General features: G+C 40.6%; 1 protein-coding gene across 10 annotated transcripts in view; it reads left to right on the forward strand.

The window, feature by feature from the left end:
- The window catches only part of chl1b (cell adhesion molecule L1-like b), a 687,190-nt gene that overhangs the window by 141,067 nt on the left and 524,637 nt on the right, over positions 1 to 21,486 (forward strand). For all 10 annotated transcript variants that reach the window (XM_069936961.1, XM_069936960.1, XM_069936966.1 and 7 more), the window contains 2 exons: positions 4,946 to 5,142; positions 19,264 to 19,369. In XM_069936961.1, coding sequence (XP_069793062.1) covers positions 5,061 to 5,142; positions 19,264 to 19,369 — 188 coding nt within the window. In that variant the 5' untranslated portion in view covers positions 4,946 to 5,060. The remainder of the gene's footprint in view (positions 1 to 4,945; positions 5,143 to 19,263; positions 19,370 to 21,486) is intronic.

Below are 21,486 nucleotides of genomic sequence, written 5' to 3' on the forward strand. Positions count from 1 at the left end.
AATTACTTGGGCATCCAATCATTTGTTGAAAGTGAAATGTTCTTGTCACATCCATTTAAATTTTTTGAAAATTATATTTAAAATTAGACATACAGGCCATTTTGACCCACAAACCCATGCTGCTCAATTACACCCAATTAATCTTCAAGCCCCGGTACGTTTTGGAGGATGGGAGAAAACCGGAGCCCCCAGGGAAAACACACATAGATGGGGAGAACGTATGAACACCTTACAGACAGTGTGTGATCCAATCCCCAGTCCCAGTTGCTCCCACTGTAACAGCATTGTGCTAACCACGACGCCAATAAGTAGCCTTGTTAAAATGACAAGTACAGTATGTGTTTTATACATAATGTAACGGTGCATTTGGAGGGAGTGGGCAGAACCAGCGCTAACAACTCCCATCTTGTGACAGCTAGATGCAACAGCCTCCTATCTACTGCCAATTAGCCACTACAGCCACGAGGCATAGTGATTCAGCAGAACCCGCAGACCGACTGAGAAGCCCTGGCCTACTCAAGGTAGCTACGTCATGAGGTCGTTTGCACTTCAGATGTCATGACGCCAGGTCACATGTTGTGTGTCCAAATCAAGTCTGACAGCGGGTCAATAAATGTTTCAATTCTTCGCTAGCTGACAACTTCAGGTGTGGCCTCGTTATTCCTAACATTTCAACATGATGGTGTATGAACACAAATGGCACCCCCCACAATAGCGCCTTTATAACATTAATATCTTAAATTGAAAATTAAAATCTTGGGGACATAGTGTTATTTTATTTTTACAAAGGGTGGTACTGTTAACACAGCGGTTAGTGCAGCATTGTTACAGCGTCAGTGACACAAGTTCAAATCCAGCACTGTCTGTAAGGAGAGTTTGTATGTTCTCCCCTTGTCTGCATGTGTTTCCCCTGAGTGTTCCAGTATCCTCCCATCATTCAAAACTTACCAGAGGTGTAGTTTAATTGGGTATAATTGGGCTACATCGTCTCGTGGTCCAAAAGGGCCTGCAACCACGCTGTATGTCTAAATTAAATTAAATTAAACATATTGCATAAATGAAATTGTATCTTTTATGTGGCTTTAAAGTTCAAGATAATTAGAACTGAGCCCTTGTAAAAACTAGTGGAATGACAAGTCCTTTGAAGAAAGACCATCAAGAAGCAATAATTAGATGGAGGGTCTCTACTCAACTTGTTTAATCAACAGAACAAAGTAAGACTGGAAGCATTGATCTGATACTAATGATGACAGCACATGAGCAAACGATACAAGTTGGTCTATTCAATAGAGTTTCTTTCCCATTGATGATTTGATCCAAAATTAACAATTCGTCTCTCAGCATATGAAAATGCTTTCCATTTTTCTGCTCCTCAACAGTCACGGTCTGTGAGGTTTCAGATCAGTAGCTTGCATCATCCCATGTTGGTATAGTACATCACACAATGTCTTAATCATCAACTGCTTGAGGTTCCCTTATGAAGGATACAAATCTGCCAAAGGGATTACTTATAAGGAATGTTTGTTTGCTGGAAGCTTCAATTCTCTTTCCTGGAAACATTCTGACTTTAGAAATGCACTTCACTGGAGACATCAAACTATCAGAGGGCTGACCCCCTGCTGCATCTCCAGGAGATCTGAGCCATTTTGTTCTTCTCATGACTGAAAAAGCCTCACCAGATTCATGGCTTTGATTTCTTAATAGGACAGAATAGAGAACAAAAGTATCGTCGTGCTGCAAAAGGACAACAGTTGATGCACCAAAAGGAAGGAAGGTGTATACTTAAGGGGACAGAATTTGTCTTGTCCCATTTGTGGATGAAATCAAAACCAGGTACCATGAATATAAATATAAAATAAATTCAAGGAAACATTTTGACTGAGAGTTTGCAGAACGTGGACTTAACTTCCCCAGCTGATCTAAGTAATTTAAATGTACTTCAGGGAGACACAAGAATCCTGGAGATCCTGTGATGTAAAGCAAAAAGAAAATCATCTGGAGTGGGTCAGGCAGCATCTGTGGAGGCAGAGGAATGGTTAATATTTCATGTGGAAACCCTGTATCTGGAATTTCAGCAGAACTTCCATTCAAAAAGATAAAGAAGATTGTGGTGAAATGGTTATATGGAACAGATGGGCTGAATGGCCCCAGTCATAAGAAGGCCTGTATCTGTTGGTTGTTGTTCATTGATTACAGTTTAGTATCCAACAACATTATACCAGCAAAATCTGTGGAACTCTGTTTGTCCCTTTGTAACTGGATCCTTGACTTCCTCATTGGCAGATCCCAATCAGTGGATTGCTGACCATCAATACAAGCAGCTTAAGGCGATATGTTTCAGCTATTCTCTGTGCACTCTCGAGAACTTAGCAAAATTCACCTTCAACATTATCTGTGAATTCACTGAGAACACGGCCATTACGGCCAAATAATTGGAAATGCATCACATTAGACGCATTTTGGATTTATTGTCAGTACATACATCACATCACATCCAACCCTGAGATTATTTTATCTGTGGATGAGGCAGAATTACCACTTAGTGGTTGTGCAAAAAACTGTGCTCAATGTACACATGTAAACAAATAAAGAAAAGTAAATTGACTGCAATACAGAGAGAGAAAAAAAAAATCAATTAAGGGCACAAGTAAGAGTCCTTAAATGAGTCTATGATTGAGTTTGTCGTTGAGGAGTCTTATAGTGGAGGGGTCTCTCTACATCAGCAAGACCAAGGAGCCTATTGTTGATAATAGTGGGGAGAGGCCAAGGGTCCACACACATGTCTTCATTGATGGGATAGAGGTGAAGAGGGTTCCTGGTGATTAATTTTTCAGAAAATCTTTCTTGGATCCAGCACCTTGAGGCAACCATGAAGACTGCACGCTGGTACCTCTAACTTGAACCCAAAGAAGTCAGAAGAGATTTGGAATGTCATCGAATACTCTTATAAAAATTCATCAGGTGCACCGTGGAAAGTATACTAACTGGTTGCATCACAACCTGGTTTGTTAAATCAAGTGCTCAGGAACACAGAAGGCTGCAAAAAGTATTAAACATCACCAGGTCCATCATAGACTCTGACATCCCATTCATTGAAGACATCTGTGTAAGGCACTGCCTCGTAAAGGCAGCCAACCTCAGAAAGGACCCCCATCACCATGGAAATGATCTCTTCTCATTGTTATGTTAAGGCAGAAGGAGCAAAAGCCAGAAGACAAGCACATCTTGGTTCAATAACAGTTTCTTTCCACCAGTTATCAGGCTCTTGAACCTCTCCTTATTACAGTAATCATAGACTGCTCCAACACTACAAAATGGACTATCTGCACTCTTGCAACACCACTTGTTTTTCACTTTCACTATGGTAGCTGTGAATAATTATTATCTAACTGTTGTATATATTTACAATTTAATTTAATGTCTATTGTAGTTGTTTATTATTATGAAGTACTTGCTCAGCTGCAGAAAATAATAATTTTAGTATGTATGTACAATGAACAATACACATAGCAAACTCATTATCATTAATATCAGTCAATAGATTCAGGGGTAATGTTCTTCCTTGGATTTCTGTTTAGCAGGGTAAAATCAACAATGAATGGAATAGTGTCATCAATGTTGTTGGAGAAGAAGGAAAAAATATACGCAGAGTTGTTAGCAATGAAGATGTAACAGGAAAATGTCCACCTTTCCTTTGTTTTCAACTTCATTCAGCCCAATTTTATCTTTTAATCTTTAGCAGAATAATATCATGAAGTCAGGAGCAATATTTGACGATTGATTGTTGGTTTCCCAAGAATCACCCAGTGAAGCATTACTTTTGCAAGCTTTACACATGCCCACAAACCATGAATATTCCAATCAAGCTTTGTAGCCTCCATGCAAATAACTGCATGACACAGCTTGACAGATCTGACCTCAACTCATTATGATGGTCTCTGCAGAGCCACAGAAAGCCCTCATGGACTTGCCCAGGAGCACTGGACGTCAGTCATTTGTATTGGGCCCAAGGCACTCTTTTGACCATGACTGAGTCAAATAGAAAATTGATTTAGAATATTTTTTTCTGGAATATCTTGGTGTTGAGAATGAACCCATTCATCCCCTTCTTATCTCCCTAATGAGCTTCTAAATTTGAGCTGCATCATAATCTACCTCAGCAGCAGGTTTTGATTCATGCAGAGTGATCTCAGGTCGTATTTAAAAATTCTTTGCTTTATTTTTGCAACCCATTGTAATTGCTGAACTGAACACTTTGATTAGTAAGCATGTTTCTTTCGTACCTGTCCATCCTTCCTGCGAGATAAAACAAAATAAAATGATAAACTAGTTGCTATGAATGTTAAAGAGGTTATGTAAAAATTTGTTGGAAATTCCAATTTATTTTTCATTTTCTTGAAACTTAGATGCAATGCTGTTACGTCAGAACCTCACTGATGTCGCAAAAAAAAAGAAATTTGGAATGTTGCTAAATTATCCCAAAGAATTGAAAATGCACATTTGTCAAATATTGATTATTTTGGTGATATTTTGGTAAAGTTAACTGAAGTATAAATGTTGACTAAACTGTCTTAAAGACTTTATATTACCATCTAAATTGAAAAATATATTTTGAGTCGAAAAAAAAGTGGGATCCCCTCAAGCAGTGACAACAAATCCCAGAAGGAGCAGTGTGAGTTACTTCCTTTACCCTATCACTGCTGTCACAGTCATCTGATTGCATAAAGTTCGAGGTTCTGTTTGTCTGTGTGAAGTCAGAACAAATTGAGAAAACCAAATCTCCTGTGGGAGAAGTGGATGTAAGACACAGGCATCTTTTGAGACAAATCTTGTATTCATAGTATTACGGGTAAGATTACACCATACCTTTCAACCTATTTGGGTTTACTTCAGTTTAAGTCTTGTAGTGCATGTGGATTAATTTGTACCCTTTGTACCTCTCCAGATTCTGGTCAGTATGACTCATGGCTGTGCATTAGACTGAACTGAGACCCATTGGAATCACAGGAGAGGTCTTCACATTTTCTTTTGGGTCTCATCTGCTCGCCCAACCGCTGAAGATGCTACTAAACACAAGAACTTTCCTATTATGTTTGCTATGTTTGTCGAAGTGGAGCTCATCCATGGAGATTCCAGAAGACGGTAAGGCAAAATTAATTGAACCTGTGCTTTACTGATTATGTTCCTTGCCTTTTCCCATGGCATCCACATAAATCAATAAATTTGGAATGCTGCTGTTGTGCCCCTGTTATTTTCATCTTGAATAGTTACAGTTAGAAATTATTTATATCAATTTGCAATCAATATTGTATCAACAATCTTTTTTCTCTCATTGTGATGAACAACGCAGCACTCAGAATATTAGTAAACATCCATGCTTTCAAAACTGAGGAAGTTAATTTAATATTCAGGAGTTAACATGGTAAAAATAATCCTTTTTTTTGGCCAAGAAATTAGCAACAGAATCAGATCAAGTGTTTGTAATTTTGTGATCCAGTTGCAACCAGCTACTGACGTGCAATAAATTATTGATGAGACTTGATCCATTATTCAGACTTTTAATGTGGCTGCTGGGCATGGAGGCATAAATGTTCATTAAAAGAATGCCTTGTGTATGCAATATAAAAATAAAGAACTAGCTCCTTATTATGAGAAGAGTAACTGATCAATTAATGAAGTAGCTGTCATTGTGGCTTCAGTGTAATGTAACTGATAAGTTATCTTATGTCTTTCATGCAAATTGATGGATTCTTTGCCAAAATATTTATGGTTCTCTTTTCAAACCATGTCAATATATGAAAGAAAAGAAGGTTCATGGATGTATATCCACTGTTCTCTATAATGTTTGGGACAAAGACACTTTTTTTCCTTCATTTGCTCCTGAGCTCCATATTTTAAAATTTGTAATAAAACAATTCATATGTGATTAAAGTGCACATTTGAGATTTTATTCAAGGTTAGTTGCATACGTTTGGTTTTACCATATAGAAATTACAGCACCTTTTATACGTAGATCACCCATTTCAGCGCATCAACATCGTTGGGAAATTTGGCTTCACAGGTGTTTGTGAGTACTCGGGTATGTATAATTGGTTTGTTGGAGCAGGTATAAGAGAGCAAGGCTTTGCTTTGGAGTCTGTTGTTGCCATTTTTCAAGATGAGGACCAGAGTTGTGCCAATGAGTCTGAAAAACAAGTATACAACAATAAGAGGCATTACCCAAAAGTTAGGATTACCAAAATCAAGTGTTTGGAACGTCATTAAGAAGAAAGAGCGTACTGGTTAGCTCAGTAATCGCAAAGGGACTGATAGGTCAAGGAAGATCTCCACTGCCGATAAGAACATAGAATATTACAGCACAGTACAGGACCTTCAGCCTAAATATTGTGACCGCCTTTATATTTTTGTTGTAATATTTATCGTTTTACTCATATTTAACAATCATACCAAATACAAAACATCAAGAAAATCCTTCCCTCTATCCCTTCCCCCTATAAAGTCCTATTACAAAGAGAAAGAACGAAGAAAAAGAAACATTCAGTGAAACATACGGAGACACAATAATACCACAGTGTTAAAATCTTTATAGAGGTCTACTGGCCAGAAAAAAAATGTACTAAACCTACCTTGTAACCCTCTATATTTCTTTCATCCATGAGCCTGTCTAAGATGCCCCTAATGTTTCAGCATCCACCACTGTCCCTAGCAAGGCATTCCAGGCAACCACAACTCTTTGTTTAAAAAAAACTTACCTGTGAAGCCTCTCCTAAACTTTCCTCCCTTCACTTTGTTGAGATGTCCACTGGTGTTTGCTATTCCTGCCCTGGGGAAAAACATGCTGGATGTACAGCTTATCTATGCTTCTCATAATCTTTTAAACCTCTTTTTAAGTCTCCTCTTATCCTTCTTTGCTCCAAAAAGGTGACTGAATAAAAAGTGGGGGAGGAGGAGAGGAAGAAAGGGGGAGGGGAGGAGTGCAACCTTAAAGGTAAGAGATCATGGGTGGAACAAGATGGAAGAGAAGAAGAGTGAGATGCTGAGGTGATCAGGGGAGTGGTAGCTCTCTGATTGGTGAGGGAAGGGATGGGAGGCTAGAGGAAAGGAGATAGGGAAAGAAAGAGACTCAGGGGAGTCTCATTGTTGATACTGTCTGGTTGAAGAGTGCCCATATGGATCTTCAGGTGTTCCTCCAATTTCCAGGGAGCCTCAGTTTGGCAGTTCACTCATCACTTCTCAGTTTTTCTCCTCACACCTCTCTCTACTGATGACCTTTATGGGTTAGCCTGTGCTCCAATCCCTTGCCTTTTTTCCTTCCTCCACTTTTTTTTTACTCAGGTGCCTGTCTGTCTTTTGCTCATACTTTCAGCAAGGGCTCAGGTCCAAACCGTTGGTTACCCTCAACTTCCTGTTGATGCTGCGCGACCTACTGCGTTTCTTCAGCACTTTGGTATATTGCACTGCAATGACAGCACTGCAGACTTCCCTGTTTCTCTCTCTGAGTTTTATTTGGGAGTTTGGTAGCAGCAGGAAAGAAACAGTCTTTAATTCTGGTAGTGCATGATCTCACATTTGTGAATCTTATTCCCAACCGGTGAAGAGAGCATGGCCATTGTTGAATGAGTCCTTCAATATGTTGGCCGCTTAGGCAATGGGATGGAGTCAGTGGAGGGGAGAGGAATTTTTCTGATGAGCTGAGCTGCATTCACAAATCTCTACATTTTCTTACAGTCTCAGGTGGATCAGTTCCCGTTCCATATGCAATGAAGCATGTGAAGAAATAAATATATATTACAATATACAATTATAAAATTTGTTTGAATTTTAAGCTCATAATTGACCTTGCAAGTAATCAAATTGTTCCTTTGCATGCTCAAAGCTCACAAATGATAAAATCTTGATAACAGGTAGAATATAGTAATTGTTGTTTTCATTTTCCCTTTGCCTTTCCTTGGATTCAAAGCTTTCATTCAAGAAAAAAGTAAGTTAACTTGTTGATATTAAAACATTTTCATGGTTTTCTTTGCAATTCATTGTATGAAGTACTTCACAATCTGTTCATGGATTGTATCTCAGTGCAATGCTTATTTTCTTTATTTGTAGCTTGAAGAAAAATTATGAACCTCAGGTTCAGATGGCATAAACAGTGAGAGTTATGCTCAACCTTGGTTATCCGTTTATTAGCATGAACCCGCCACCTCTCATCAGTGTACAGTTTATAGATTTTTAATACAAATTCTTTGAATGTTGGAATGCACAATACAATATTGTCTTACAATTGCTTCCCCCCCCCCCCCCCCCCCACCAGCCTCTCCTCTTGTGTTCTTCTTTTCTCTCACACTCACTTTTTCTTTCCATCCTTTGGTAGTTTGAAGTCAAAACTCACTGCTACATCACCAGCTCTAACTTGTTCTTTCTAAAGAATCCTATGGTCCAGAATTTCAGACAGCCTTCATTTCATCTTTAATACTTTGAAACCAAAATAAGCTGTTACATAATCAGTTCTTTGAGATACCTAGCTTCAACCTTTTCTTAAATTAGCAGCTGCCTGCCCAAGGAGATTCGGCACTCAACCACTTCCTTAATTTTTGAAAGGGAATCAAGCCATGAGGAGTGTGATGGATGAGAGACAACAATTCTGGCCCTCAGTGTCCCCAGCACAGATGAGGAACTGTTCAGTAATCACCACCGTAGGCTTTGCAATGATTGGGAATTGATCTTTTTTAAAAAAAAATATGTAGCAAATAACAAAGCAATATTGCTGTGTTCTGAAGGAGGTAATGAGATTATTTGCCTCATAAAGAATGCTCAGCAAAGATTTTCTGGCAGATAGAACTGTTCTGTCAACATTGACTCCTGTAATCCTTGGAATAGGTCAGCAAGGTTATTAAAAATGCAGTATTAAAGCTAAAAGAAACCAAGCTGAAGAAGAAATACCTGTCATATAAATTAGGTGCCAAAGGCAGTCACGTTCCTGCGGTTCTTTGTGATGTAAAATCTCTGAGGGTCCTGTATCCTCACATCAACATGGAGAGTCATGTTTGTTTCTTTGAATGCCAAACATCAAAAATAAGTCACATTATCAAATGCAAATATATAACCTTCATGCCTGATGATTGACACTTGGTGTCTTTGTAATGCTGATTGCAAAATATTACTGTCAAAATTAATCAAAACCTTAATTGGTTTGCAGTGTTTGGTGAAAGTAACGTATTTCATCCTAGAAGTATAGCAGTGATGCTTGTATATTGTTGAAAGACAGAGGTTCAAGTAAAATCATCCAGGATTTGCTGTCCCAAAGTAATTGGGAATAAAATTTCAAGTGATAATTTCAAATGCATTTTTGTGATAAGAAAAAATTGGAAAAATCAAATGAAGTGTGTGAGGCAAATGTGGAATGTGTTTGTAAGAATAATGAGGAGAGGCAGTACAAAATGATACTGAGGATTGTTCAGACCTAAGGAAGATGCTCGAAGATAGAGACAGAGGGGAGCGGCATTGGTGTATCAGAAGTTGCCATATAAATGTCAACATTTCATTTGGCCCAGAATAACTTTTAAAGCTGGAAGATTAGTTCATGTAGTTGAACTGATGGAGTAAATTTCCTCAAAGTCGGCTGAGAGATGTCTTGATGTGCTCAGAAGCGTGAAGAATTTGATTGCTAAAATAAAATTGCCCTTTTCCAATTTCCAAACAGGAAGACATATATTTAAGGTCATTGGCAAAAGGACCAAAGGAGCCTTGATGATCAACAATGAGAATATGAAATGCACTGTTCCTGTGCATGAACACAAGAAATCTGAGAAGGTGTTGGCCATTTGGCTTGTTGAGCCTGTTCCGCCATTCAACAAGATTGTGGCTGATCTGGCATTTGACTCAGCTCAACATACATACCTTTTGTCCATGACCGAAATTCCCCAACTATGCAAAGTAGTACTGTTTCAACAGCAAGAAGGATGCAGAGAAATAATTGTAACAAAAATTAGAAATATACTTGATTTCTATACTTTCCAATGAATCTTTTGGTGGAAAAAGTATAAAAAAAAAGTAATGTGGTTAACAAATATGTTGCTGCGTGTGCTGGTTTATTTCTTGGTTGTGCTGTGGAGCTCATGATATGATTTTTGAATTGCAAGGATAATATTCATTCTGTAACTTCCACATGTAGCCATATTTACAATAATAAATTAATTGCAGGTTTCCATATTCTATTCCTTAGGTCAATAGATGCATTGCAATCACACAGGTCTTGCTAAAAAATGGTTTCTGTGGCAACATGTCATCAAATGTCTCCCAATTCAGCTGCACAGAAAAAAGCACATGTTCAGGAAATAACTGGGACAGTTAAACACAAAAGTTAAACAGGATTGTCAAAAAATTGGATCAATTAGTGAAGTTTTTCAGTGTCACATAAATTAAAAACTATTTGGGGTGAAAATAAATCATTGCACAGTTCAGGAAATGGAACCTCCCAGTCCTCCTTTGATACATGCCTTGCATATCGGACACCAGGGTTGCATAACATTCAGGCAGTAATGTTGTATGTGATCTTGAGCACCTTTTGAGAAATACCAGGCAAAATCAGGTCATGTGCTCCTACTTCAAAGAAGTTGTTGGCCAGGTACATGAGAAAATAGGAGCAGGAGTGGGTCACCAAGGCCCTAATCAGTTACCTGACTTTTACCTTAAATATATCAAAAGTATTTGAAAGCACCTCCACCTTAAATACATTAATATGGAAGCTCTTCCATCTTAAATATAATACATCTTTCTGGAAGCACCTCCACCTTAAATACATCTTTATAGAAGCATGATGTCACATCACTTTAATTACTGCAGCTGCACAATTTACAGGACAACTCAGCTTGCTGCTGCTGTCATGCACAGAACCTTGGAGAGGTTCCTGCTTTATTGAGTAGCCACTTAACATTCCTGAACTTTCCCTTGGTTTGTTTTTGCAGAGCATTATTGACACTTGCAGCTCAGAAAAAAGGCTGAATAGACTCCGTGCCAACCATAGCAATTTCCCAAAGTCTGCTGTGTCTTGGTAATTAAAAAAAACGGCATATCTGAAGTGATTGGACGGACCACGTTTCAGAGAATACTTCAATCCATGAGGGTGACTCTGAGCTCCAGCTGTTAGTTGCAATTGTTCTTTATCAATTCCTGACAAAAGATAAACAGCCAATAAATAGAACTATAAAACCCTTCTTTGGCTTGGCTTCGCGGACGAAGATTTATGGAGGGGGTAAAAAAGTCCACGTCAGCTGCAGGCTCGTTTGTGGCTGACAAGTCCGATGCGGGACAGGCAGACACGATTGCAGCGGTTGCAGGGGAAAATTGGTTGGTTGGGGTTGGGTGTTGGGTTTTTCCTCCTTTGCCTTTTGTCAGTGAGGTGGGCTCTGCGGTCTTCTTCAAAGGAGGTTGCTGCCCGCCAAACTGTGAGGCGCCAAGATGCACGGTTTGAGGCGTTATCAGCCCACTGGCGGTGGTCAATGTGGCAGGCACCAAGAGATTTCTTTAGGCAGTCCTTGTACCTTTTCTTTGGTGCACCTCTGTCACGGTGGCCAGTGGAGAGCTCGCCATATAACACGATCTTGGGAAGGCGATGGTCCTCCATTCTGGAGACGTGACCCATCCAGCGCAGCTGGATCTTCAGCAGCGTGGACTCGATGCTGTCGACCTCTGCCATCTCGAGTACTTCGACGTTAGGGATGTAAGCGCTCCAATGGATGTTGAGGATGGAGCGGAGACAACGCTGGTGGAAGCGTTCTAGGAGCCGTAGGTGGTGCCGGTAGAGGACCCATGATTCGGAGCCGAACAGGAGTGTGGGTATGACAACGGCTCTGTATACGCTTATCTTTGTGAGGTTTTTCAGTTGGTTGTTTTTCCAGACTCTTTTGTGTAGTCTTCCAAAGGCGCTATTTGCCTTGGCGAGTCTGTTGTCTATCTCATTGTCGATCCTTGCATCTGATGAAATGGTGCAGCCGAGATAGGTAAACTGGTTGACCGTTTTGAGTTTTGTGTGCCTGATGGAGATGTGGGGGGGCTGGTAATCATGGTGGGGAGCTGGCTGATGGAGGACCTCAGTTTTCTTCAGGCTGACTTCCAGGCCAAACATTTTGGCAGTTTCCGCAAAGCAGGACGTCAAGCGCTGAAGAGCTGGCTCTGAATGGGCAACTAAAGCGGCATCGTCTGCAAAGAGTAGTTCACAGACAAGTTTCTCTTGTGTCTTGGTGTGAGCTTGCAGGCGCCTCAGATTGAAGAGACTGCCATCCGTGCGGTACCGGATGTAAACAGCGTCTTCATTGTTGGGGTCTTTCATGGCTTGGTTCAGCATCATGCTGAAGAAGATTGAAAAGAGGGTTGGTGCCAGAACACAGCCTTGCTTCACGCCATTGTTAATGGAGAAGGGTTCAGAGAGCTCATTGCTGTATCTAACCCGACCTTGTTGGTTTTCGTGCAGTTGGATAATCATGTTGAGGAACTTTGGGGGACATCCGATGCGCTCTAGTATTTGCCAAAGCCCTTTCCTGCTCACGGTGTCGAAGGCTTTGGTGAGGTCAACAAAGGTGATGTAGAGTCCTTTGTTTTGTTCTCTGCATTTTTCTTGGAGCTGTCTGAGGGCAAAGACCATGTCAGTAGTTCCTCTGTTTGCGCGAAAGCCGCACTGTGATTCTGGGAGAATATTCTCGGCGACACTAGGTATTATTCTATTTAGTAGAATCCTAGCGAAGATTTTGCCTGCAATGGAGAGCAACGTGATTCCCCTGTAGTTTGAGCAGTCTGATTTCTCGCCTTTGTTTTTGTACAGGGTGATGATGGTGGCATCACGAAGATCCTGAGGCAGTTTACCTTGGTCCCAACAAAGCTTGAAAAACTCATGCAGTTTGGCATGCAGAGTTTTGCCGCCAGCCTTCCAGACTTCTGGGGGGATTCCATCCATACCTGCTGCTTTGCCACTTTTCAGTTGTTCGATTGCCTTATATGTCTCATCCAGGGTGGGAACCTCATCCAGCTCTAGCCTTAGGGGCTGTTGTGGGAGCTGGAGCAGGGCGGAATCTTGGACTGAGCGGTTGGCACTGAAAAGAGATTGGAAGTGTTCTGACCATCGGTTGAGGATGGAGATCTTGTCGCTGAGGAGGACTTTGCCGTCTGAGCTGCGCAGCGGGCTTTGGACTTGGGGTGAGGGGCCGTACACAGCCTTTAGAGCCTCGTAGAAACCCCTGAAGTCGCCAATGTCCGCGCTGAGCTGGGTTCGTTTGGCGAGGCTATAAAACCCTACAACATAGAAAACAGGCCATTTTGTCTATCTAGTCCGTACCAAAACATCATTCTGCTAGTTCCAGTTACATCCCATTCCATAACCCTCCAAACCTCTCCCATTCATGTATCTATCCAACTTATTCTTAAAACTTAAGAGTGAGCCTGCATTTACCACATCAGATGGCAGCTCATTCCATATTCACTCTCTAAGTGAAGAAGTTCCCCCTAAACCTTTCCCTTTTCACCCGAAAGCCAAGACCTCTTGTATTTATTTCTTCTAATCTAAGTGGAAAGAGCCTATCTGCATTACTCTATCTATACCCCTCATAATTTTGTAAATCTCTATCAAATCTCCCCTCATTCTTCTATGTTCCAAGGAATAAAGCCCTAACCTGTTTAATTTTTCCCTGTAACTCAACTCCTGAAGACCTAGCAACATCCTAGTAAGTCTTCTCTGCACTCTCTCAATCTTACTGATATCCTTCCTGTAGTTTGGCTACCAGAACTGCACACAATACTCTACATTTGGCTTCACCAATGCCTTTTACAACCTCACCATAACATCTCAACTCCTGCACTCATTATTTAGATTTATGAAGGCCAAGATGCCAAAAACTTTCTTTACAACCCTGTCTACCTGTGACACCACTTTCAGGGAATTATATACAGTGTTTCCAGATCCTTTAATTCCTTTGCACTCCTCAGTGCCCTACCAATTACTATGCTTGTCCTACGTTAGTTTTTCCTTCCAAAATGCAACACCTCATACTTTTCTGCATTACATTCCATCTTCCATTTTTTGCAGAAAATAGCAGGAATATAGCATTTTATTCAGAACAGCAGCAAATCAATGCTGAGAAATAAATAAATAAATTGAGCTGATGTGTTGCTGGTACATAATTTAAATCTGCTGCTGCCTGTTGTCCCCACTGAGCTCACAGTGGTCAGGCCCTGCTTTAGAGAAATTTTTGGCCACATCTGATGGTCCAATCCTCTTCCCAGGAATAGTTGCCTGCATTCTGTGATATGTGCTTGGCCATATTTGCAGGACCCATCTTACTGGAGTTCTCCATGAGCTGTAGCAGTGATAGAATCTCAGGTGGCAAAATAAGGAGTGGCACAAATTCAGCTATCAAAAGATGAGATTAATTTTCATTTTTTGGTCTATAACATTCTGATATTCCACACTATTGAAATTAACATATTTAAAAGAAAGATAAACTGAGAGATGTTAACTTCATATTGATAAATATAGAAATAATTCAATATAAAGTATTTGGGCAACATGGCGAGCAAAGTGTTCAGTGTTATGCCATTACAGCGCCAGCGACACAGATTGGAATCCAGCATTGTCTGTAGAGTTTGTACTCTTCCCATCTGTCAGTGTGGGTTTCCTCTGGGTGCTCCAGTTTCCTCCCACCCTTCAAAAACAGACGGAAGTTGTTGGTTAATTGCTGTATTGGAGATGGGGAACAATTGCTTGTGGGCCAGAAGAGCTTGTTACCGTGCTGTAGGTCGAAATAAAAATAAAAGTAAAACAACATATAACATTTTTACTTCATCAATGCCTTCAAATAAGTGAAAGTTTATTGTTATGTACAAGAGTATAATGTACAGATTCAATGATACAAGTGTGCTCTCTGATCCAATCAAAGATCTGACCTGGGACAGGATCTAAGAGATAGTTTTGCCAGCATAATGTTGGTTTTTCTTCCCTGCAAAATTAGGCTCAATGGTTAGATTCCAAGTGGCATCCATGGGCAGAGTGATTTGACAGATCCACCTTTGGCAGTGCAGAGACAGAAAGAGGAGCAAGACATTGATGTTCCTAATGGGCCCAAAGTCTCATTAGGCCTCATCTGCCCAAGATATTTCCTATGTGTTCTGAAGCAGAGTCTCTGTGTTGGCCTCACCGACATGTCAATTACCCTGACACATTGGAGACACAAGAGTTTGCAGATGCTGGAATCTGGAGCAAAAAAACAAACTGAAAGAATTTAAGTGGTTCAAGCAGCATCTGTGGAGTCAAAGGGGATGATTGATGTTTTGGGTCAAAACCTTGCATCAGGTCTAAGAGTGTGGAAGAAGGAAAGCAGTATTTGGAAGTGAGAGGGAGCAGAGAAACAGATCCTGATAGAGAACAGGCAGAACTAGATAAGGAAGGATAACAGGCAGATGGAACCTGAAGGGGGAGGGAATAGGAAAAGTGAACTAAGGGAGAAGAAACCAGTTAGGTGAGTTTGCGGGTGTTAGATAGATGGAACCGGGTAGGGGAGGATGATGAGTCAAGATTATGAGGGACAGAGTCAAAGAAAAGGTGAACAAAAGACCCTAGTAGACTGGTGGGGCTAACAAAGGAACACGGAAGGGGGGCATGAGTTGGAAAATTCAATGTTCATACCATTGGGCAGTTGGCTATCAAAGAGAATACAAGATATAAGATGAAAGTTTTCACTTTGCCTCACCTAGGCAATAGAGAAAGCTGAAGACAGAGAAATCAGTGAAGAAATGGGAAGGGGAGTTGAAATGACATGCAACTGGAAATTCAGGATGTCTGCTGCAGACAGAGAGCAGTTGTTATTTAAAGTGGTCACCTGATCCATGCTTTGCCACCCCAATGTCGGTGAGGCCACGTCACCAGCATTGAATGCAAAAGACCAAACTAGAGCAGGTGAGCGTGAATATTTCCCTCACTTGGAAGAGTTGTTCAATTCCCTGGATGGAGATGAAGAAGGAGGTGTTGGGGCAAGTATTTCACCTCCTCCAGTTGTAGGGGATAGTGCTAGAGGACTGAGGCAGATGTACAGAAGGTCTCTGTGAAAAGCAGAAAGATAGGGAGAGAGAAAATGTGGTTGGTGGTGGGATTCCATTGGAACTGGGAAAGGATGGTGAGTTGGATGCAGAGGCTGGTTGGGAGGCTGAAGAGCAAGGGAATTCCACTTTTATTCTCTCTGGAGAGAGGTGGGAAGGAGACGAGGGCCAAGAGCAGTCATGCAGAAAAATGAGGAAATGTGTGCATGAGGCGCATGTTTCTTAAAGAATCTTAAAGAAGAAGGGCGTTTCCAGAAGTCCTGAAATGCATTGCTTAATCAAGAAAACAGGTGTATTAGAAACAGAAACTGAGAGAAAGCGATGATGTTCTTTCAGGAGGTAAGATGGAGGAGGTGTAGTTGAGATGACTGTGGAATTCCATGGGTTTATTGTAGCTATTAGATGGTTTGTCTCTTAAGATGGGAACAGAGATTCTGAAAAGGAAGAAAAAGTATCAGACATAGTGCAGCTGAATTGGATAGCAGGGTGGAAGTTGGTGGCAAACAATGACAAGTTCCACGTGCTTCCAAAAGAAGGTACTGATGCATAATTCATGTAACAGAGAAAGCTGGTGCTGCTGAACCAGTGGTGTTAGCATTGACTACTTAGCTTAGGATCACCTTGAAAACAGCAATTCATACATATGGCTGCTCCTCATAGACCACAGATCGGCCTTCAATACCATTCTTCCCTCAATGCTGGTCAAGAAGCTACAAACTCTAGGCCTCTGTACCCCACTCTGCTACTGGATCCTTGATGTCCTCATTGGAAGTCCACAGTCAGTACAAATTAGAAACAATATCTCTTCCTCACTGATCATAAACCCAGGCGCAGCCCAAGGAAGCATGCTTCACCCACTGCTCTACTTGTTATACATCCACCACTGTGTGACCAGGCACAATTCCAATGCTATCTACAAGTTTGCCGATGACACCACAGTTGTCGGCAGAATCACAAATACCAATGCAGAAGCAAACAGGAGGGGATAGATCAACTCGTTGAATGGTGTAACGACAACAACCTTGCGCTCATCGTCAGAAAAACCAAGGAGATCATTGTGGACTTCAGGAGGAAGTCAGGGAAACATGACCCAGTCATCATCGAGGGCTTGGTAGTGGAGAGGGTCAAGAACCTCAAATTCCTGGGTGTCAACATCTCCGAAGATCTGTCCTGGAGCCTCCATGTTGAAGCAATCACAAAGAAGGCTCACCAGCAGATGTTCATTGTGAGGAGTCTGAGGAGATTCAGTTTGTCACCGAAGATTCTCGTAAACTTCAACAGGTGTACTGTAGAGAGCATTCTGGCTGGTTGCATCACTGCCTAGAATGGAGGTGCCAATTCTCAGGACAAGAATAAACTCTAGAGGGTTGTTAACTTGGCCTGCGACATCACAGGCACCAGACTTCACTCCATCAATGATATCTACATGAGGTGGTGTCTTAAAAAAGCAGCCTCTATCCTCAAAAGACCCCACCACCAAGGCCATGTCCTCTTCACTCTGCTACCATCGGGGAAAAGGTACAGGAACCTAAAGACAAGCACTCAGTGGCACAAGGACAGCTTCTTCCCCGCTGCCATCAGATTCATGAATAATGAATGAACCAAAGACACCACCTTACTTTTCGTGCATTATTATTGTTATTATTATTTTATTTTTATTATAATCATACCAAGTTGGTTATAATATGTGTTTGCACTATGATGTCGCCATACAACACCAAATTTCATGACTTGTTCATGACAATAAATTTTGATTTTGACCCAAATCTGTTGTTCCTGCTGGCAAATACAGTGTATACTTTTTCTTATTAGCTTACTTCGACATCTTTTGCACAAGAGCTCACAAAAGTAGCTTTCCTTTACTGTAAACATGCCAAATGATGTACTGTTCTATTGCATGATTATATTGTAACAGTTAATAGAAGTTTCGGTCAAACCCAGAACATGGGTACAAATTGCAATAGCTGAACCTATTATTTGAACTTATTTGTTATCTGAGATTAACAGTGTTAAGACAAATGACAATTTTTAAAAAATGACGGTTTACTTTCAGATCACTGAGTTCTTTTTAAGTCAGTGGATAAATTTTGGATGCAGTCATCATTGCAGAATACCCTGGTCATCACCCACTGGGTTGAATTGCTAGGCCATCTTAGGAAAATTAAAAGAAATATAAACACAGCTTCCTTGTGCTTAAGTTGAATCTGGACACAAGATAATCATTTGTTGATTAAGATGCCCATGAGAGCTATGAGGAGTCCCATACTGGGAGTCTAAATCATAAGGAAAAATTGTCCTTTTTACCTAGAAGTAAACAAACTCGTGATCTTGCACAAGTACAAAGAAATTAGTTAAGGAATGGATAAAGCTGAACGAAATACTGAACTTTCTACTGATATCCCATGCATGGAATAAATAATGAAATGAATGAAGACACAGTAGTTCAGAGGAGGAGAATTGTCAGGAGTTTCTCTCATTTGTTGGGTCAACAGATAATAGATATAGAGATAAAAATCCCCAAAGCATTACAGAAATAGAAATTATTTTGTTTTGTTTGATTATGGGTCAATGGCTTAGAATTAATCAAATAGCTTTCCATCTATAAATGTCTGGTGGATAAACAGCAACCATTCAGTTTGCATATGTGCTCACTGATCAAACGGAGAAATAAAGAAATTTTTGCCATTTTAAAATAAACATTTATTCATCTCTCATTCCTGGGGCAGCAAGACTGAGGTATGTAGAGTGACGGTGTCATTTAGGCCCATGCTCATTGGAGTTTAGAAGGAGAGGAGATCTCCGGGAAACATTCAAAATTCCAACAGCACTGGATAGATTAGACAGAGGAAGGATGTTCCTGATGATGGAAGAGTCCAAAATGTCAGAACTGAAAATACAATAAGTATAATTTCTCAAGCAGGTTTTTCAAATTATTGTTATACAACTCAAAGTGGTATCTCTGGGAAATGGATAATTAAAATAAGCACTTAGAGTTATTATTGTATTTTAGCTATAAGAACCACTTCTACAACTTGACCTCTAATGCTTCAATTTTTCATCTGGTATTTGAATTTAAAAGAAGAATTATTTAACTGTCAGTGCGAATGATTAATTGATTTTTGAATTACATTTTTCCCTTTCTTATCGTGATTGCAACCTAATTATTGCTTTATTTAAAATGTTTTTCAGTTCATCATCCTCCTGCTATAACACAGCAGTCGCCCAAGAGGCATGTTGTATATCCCACTGATGATTTCAATATCATCTGTGAAGCCAGAGGAAATCCAGAACCACAGTAAGTTTTCCATTTGTTTCATGTAATACATGTCTTGATTACTGACTGAACAAATGGTGCTCAATGGTACAAATTGTCTATTCACCTGGCTCCTCTCCTTTGAGCTTGCTGTCATGGGTGACCTCACCAGATATGCTGGAGTGCAGATTATATTGCATTCAAGTTCTTTGGAATTATGCATGCTTCCCACCACATCAAGGCTGCAGTTCACAGAAGGACTTGGCTATGATTGCAGCCTCGATGAGGCAGGGAAGCTTGTGAGTGAGTTTTCAGTTCAACACTCATGGTTGGGTCATCCATGCAGATAAGCTCAAAGGAGAGGCACCAGGTGAATAGACAAAGGTGTTCTGACTCTAACCCCTCAATAGAAAAGCAGGTGGTTGAAAGACTTCATTCTCAATAACTGCAGTGTTGGATGAAAGCTGCACTGGAGGATTAATCCTAGAGTGTGTGGTATTGCCCTTGCCATTGAATTTGTATTTCTCTTGTACAAAGAAATATGTGGCTTTTGGTGCATGCCAAAATGTGCTGGACAAATGGAACAATGGGAAGAGATGAGGTAATCACTGGGAGTCTGAAGTCAAGTTCATGCTTGTGGCTCTCTTGATGGCCACCTCATGTGAGGGCTTGAGACAGAGGGGCAATAGCTGATAAGGATCCCAAATTGGGAAAGGGATAGAATAATACCCCAAAATATTGGTGTGTAACCTAGAATATCCTCTGGTCCAGACAGCATTCCAGCAGAGATTTTCATAGCTCATGAAGAAACTTTGACCAACAGACTCAAAGCCAATTCATTTAATGTTTGGAATTCGGAAGATATAGGAAAGCTGAGACCAACGTTTTTGAAAAGGAGTAGGGGGTCCAAATGGAAATGGGATGGCAAAGGAAGTTGGTAGAGGGGAAGGGTGAGGTGAGGAGGGGGAGGTTGGACATCAAGAATGTTGTGTATTTAGATTTCCATAAAAAATGTGCATGTAAAGGCCTCATGATATTGGGAAGTATTTGAGCATAGAAGGAGGTGCCCAACCTGGATGTGACATGCTTTTCAGGAAAAACTTATTGGGTTGATTCCTGAGAAGAGTAAATGCCACAGGAGGAAAGGTTGGCCAGGATGGGCTTTCAGTCATTGAAATCAGGTGATCTGATTGAACATTTGAAGTGGGCATGACAAGCTAAATATTGACGGGATGTTTGCTCTCACTGAGGAATCCAGGATCAGGAGATGTGATATCAGAACAAGGGGCTACCATTTCAGATGGAGATGAGGTCTCTTCCTCCATAAGGCCATGAATTTTGAAATTCCCTTCCACAAACAACAATAGAAGCTGATTCACTATTTTACACATACAGCATGGTAACAGGCCCTTCTGGTCCGCAAGCCTGTGCTGGCAAAATACATGAATTAACCTATACATTCTTGAAGGATGGGAGGAAACCAGAATACCCAAAGGAAACTCACGCAGTTATGGGGAAAATGTACAAACTCCTCATAGTCAGTGCCAGATTCAAACCCAGGTCACTGGCGCTATGCTAATTGTTACACTAACTGTGCCACCTAAGATAGATTTTTTTGTTTCATAGTGTGGCATAAAAATGAAACTGAGGCGAAGGTCATATCAGCCTATGAATGTATCATTAAGCAGAGCAGACAAAGAAGGGATATATGGCCTGCTCCTGTCCCCAAAGTTGTAATGTTGCATTCTAAAATGGCATTGGAATAGTAAGAGATGGAAATTGAAGAGCTGGACTGATTTCACACACCCAAAGTATAGCAATCAGTGAAAGAAGGCAGAATGAGAAATTGTCACAAAAAAGTAAGAAAAGGGAGTGGGGAAAATTAGTGTAGAAAATGCCCCAAAGACAAGAATGCTGCAGGAAGAAGAGGTGAATTGCACAGTAAATTAGAGAAAGCTCTTAACTCTTCAAAATAAGTGGAGATTTGAAGAGTATGGATCATTATAGATGAGGGTGTGTCAGAGTATATAGATATGTTTTTGGGAGATAAATTGGGAAAGGTTTGTTAGAGTAGGTTACATACAAACACTTTAAAACAGAACTTATTTGAAATACTGGAGCTCTGCCTCATGCATGACATATTGGCTCCACATCTTTTG

This window comes from Narcine bancroftii, chromosome 5 (genome assembly GCF_036971445.1).
Source record: "Narcine bancroftii isolate sNarBan1 chromosome 5, sNarBan1.hap1, whole genome shotgun sequence".
NCBI lineage: Eukaryota > Metazoa > Chordata > Chondrichthyes > Torpediniformes > Narcinidae > Narcine > Narcine bancroftii.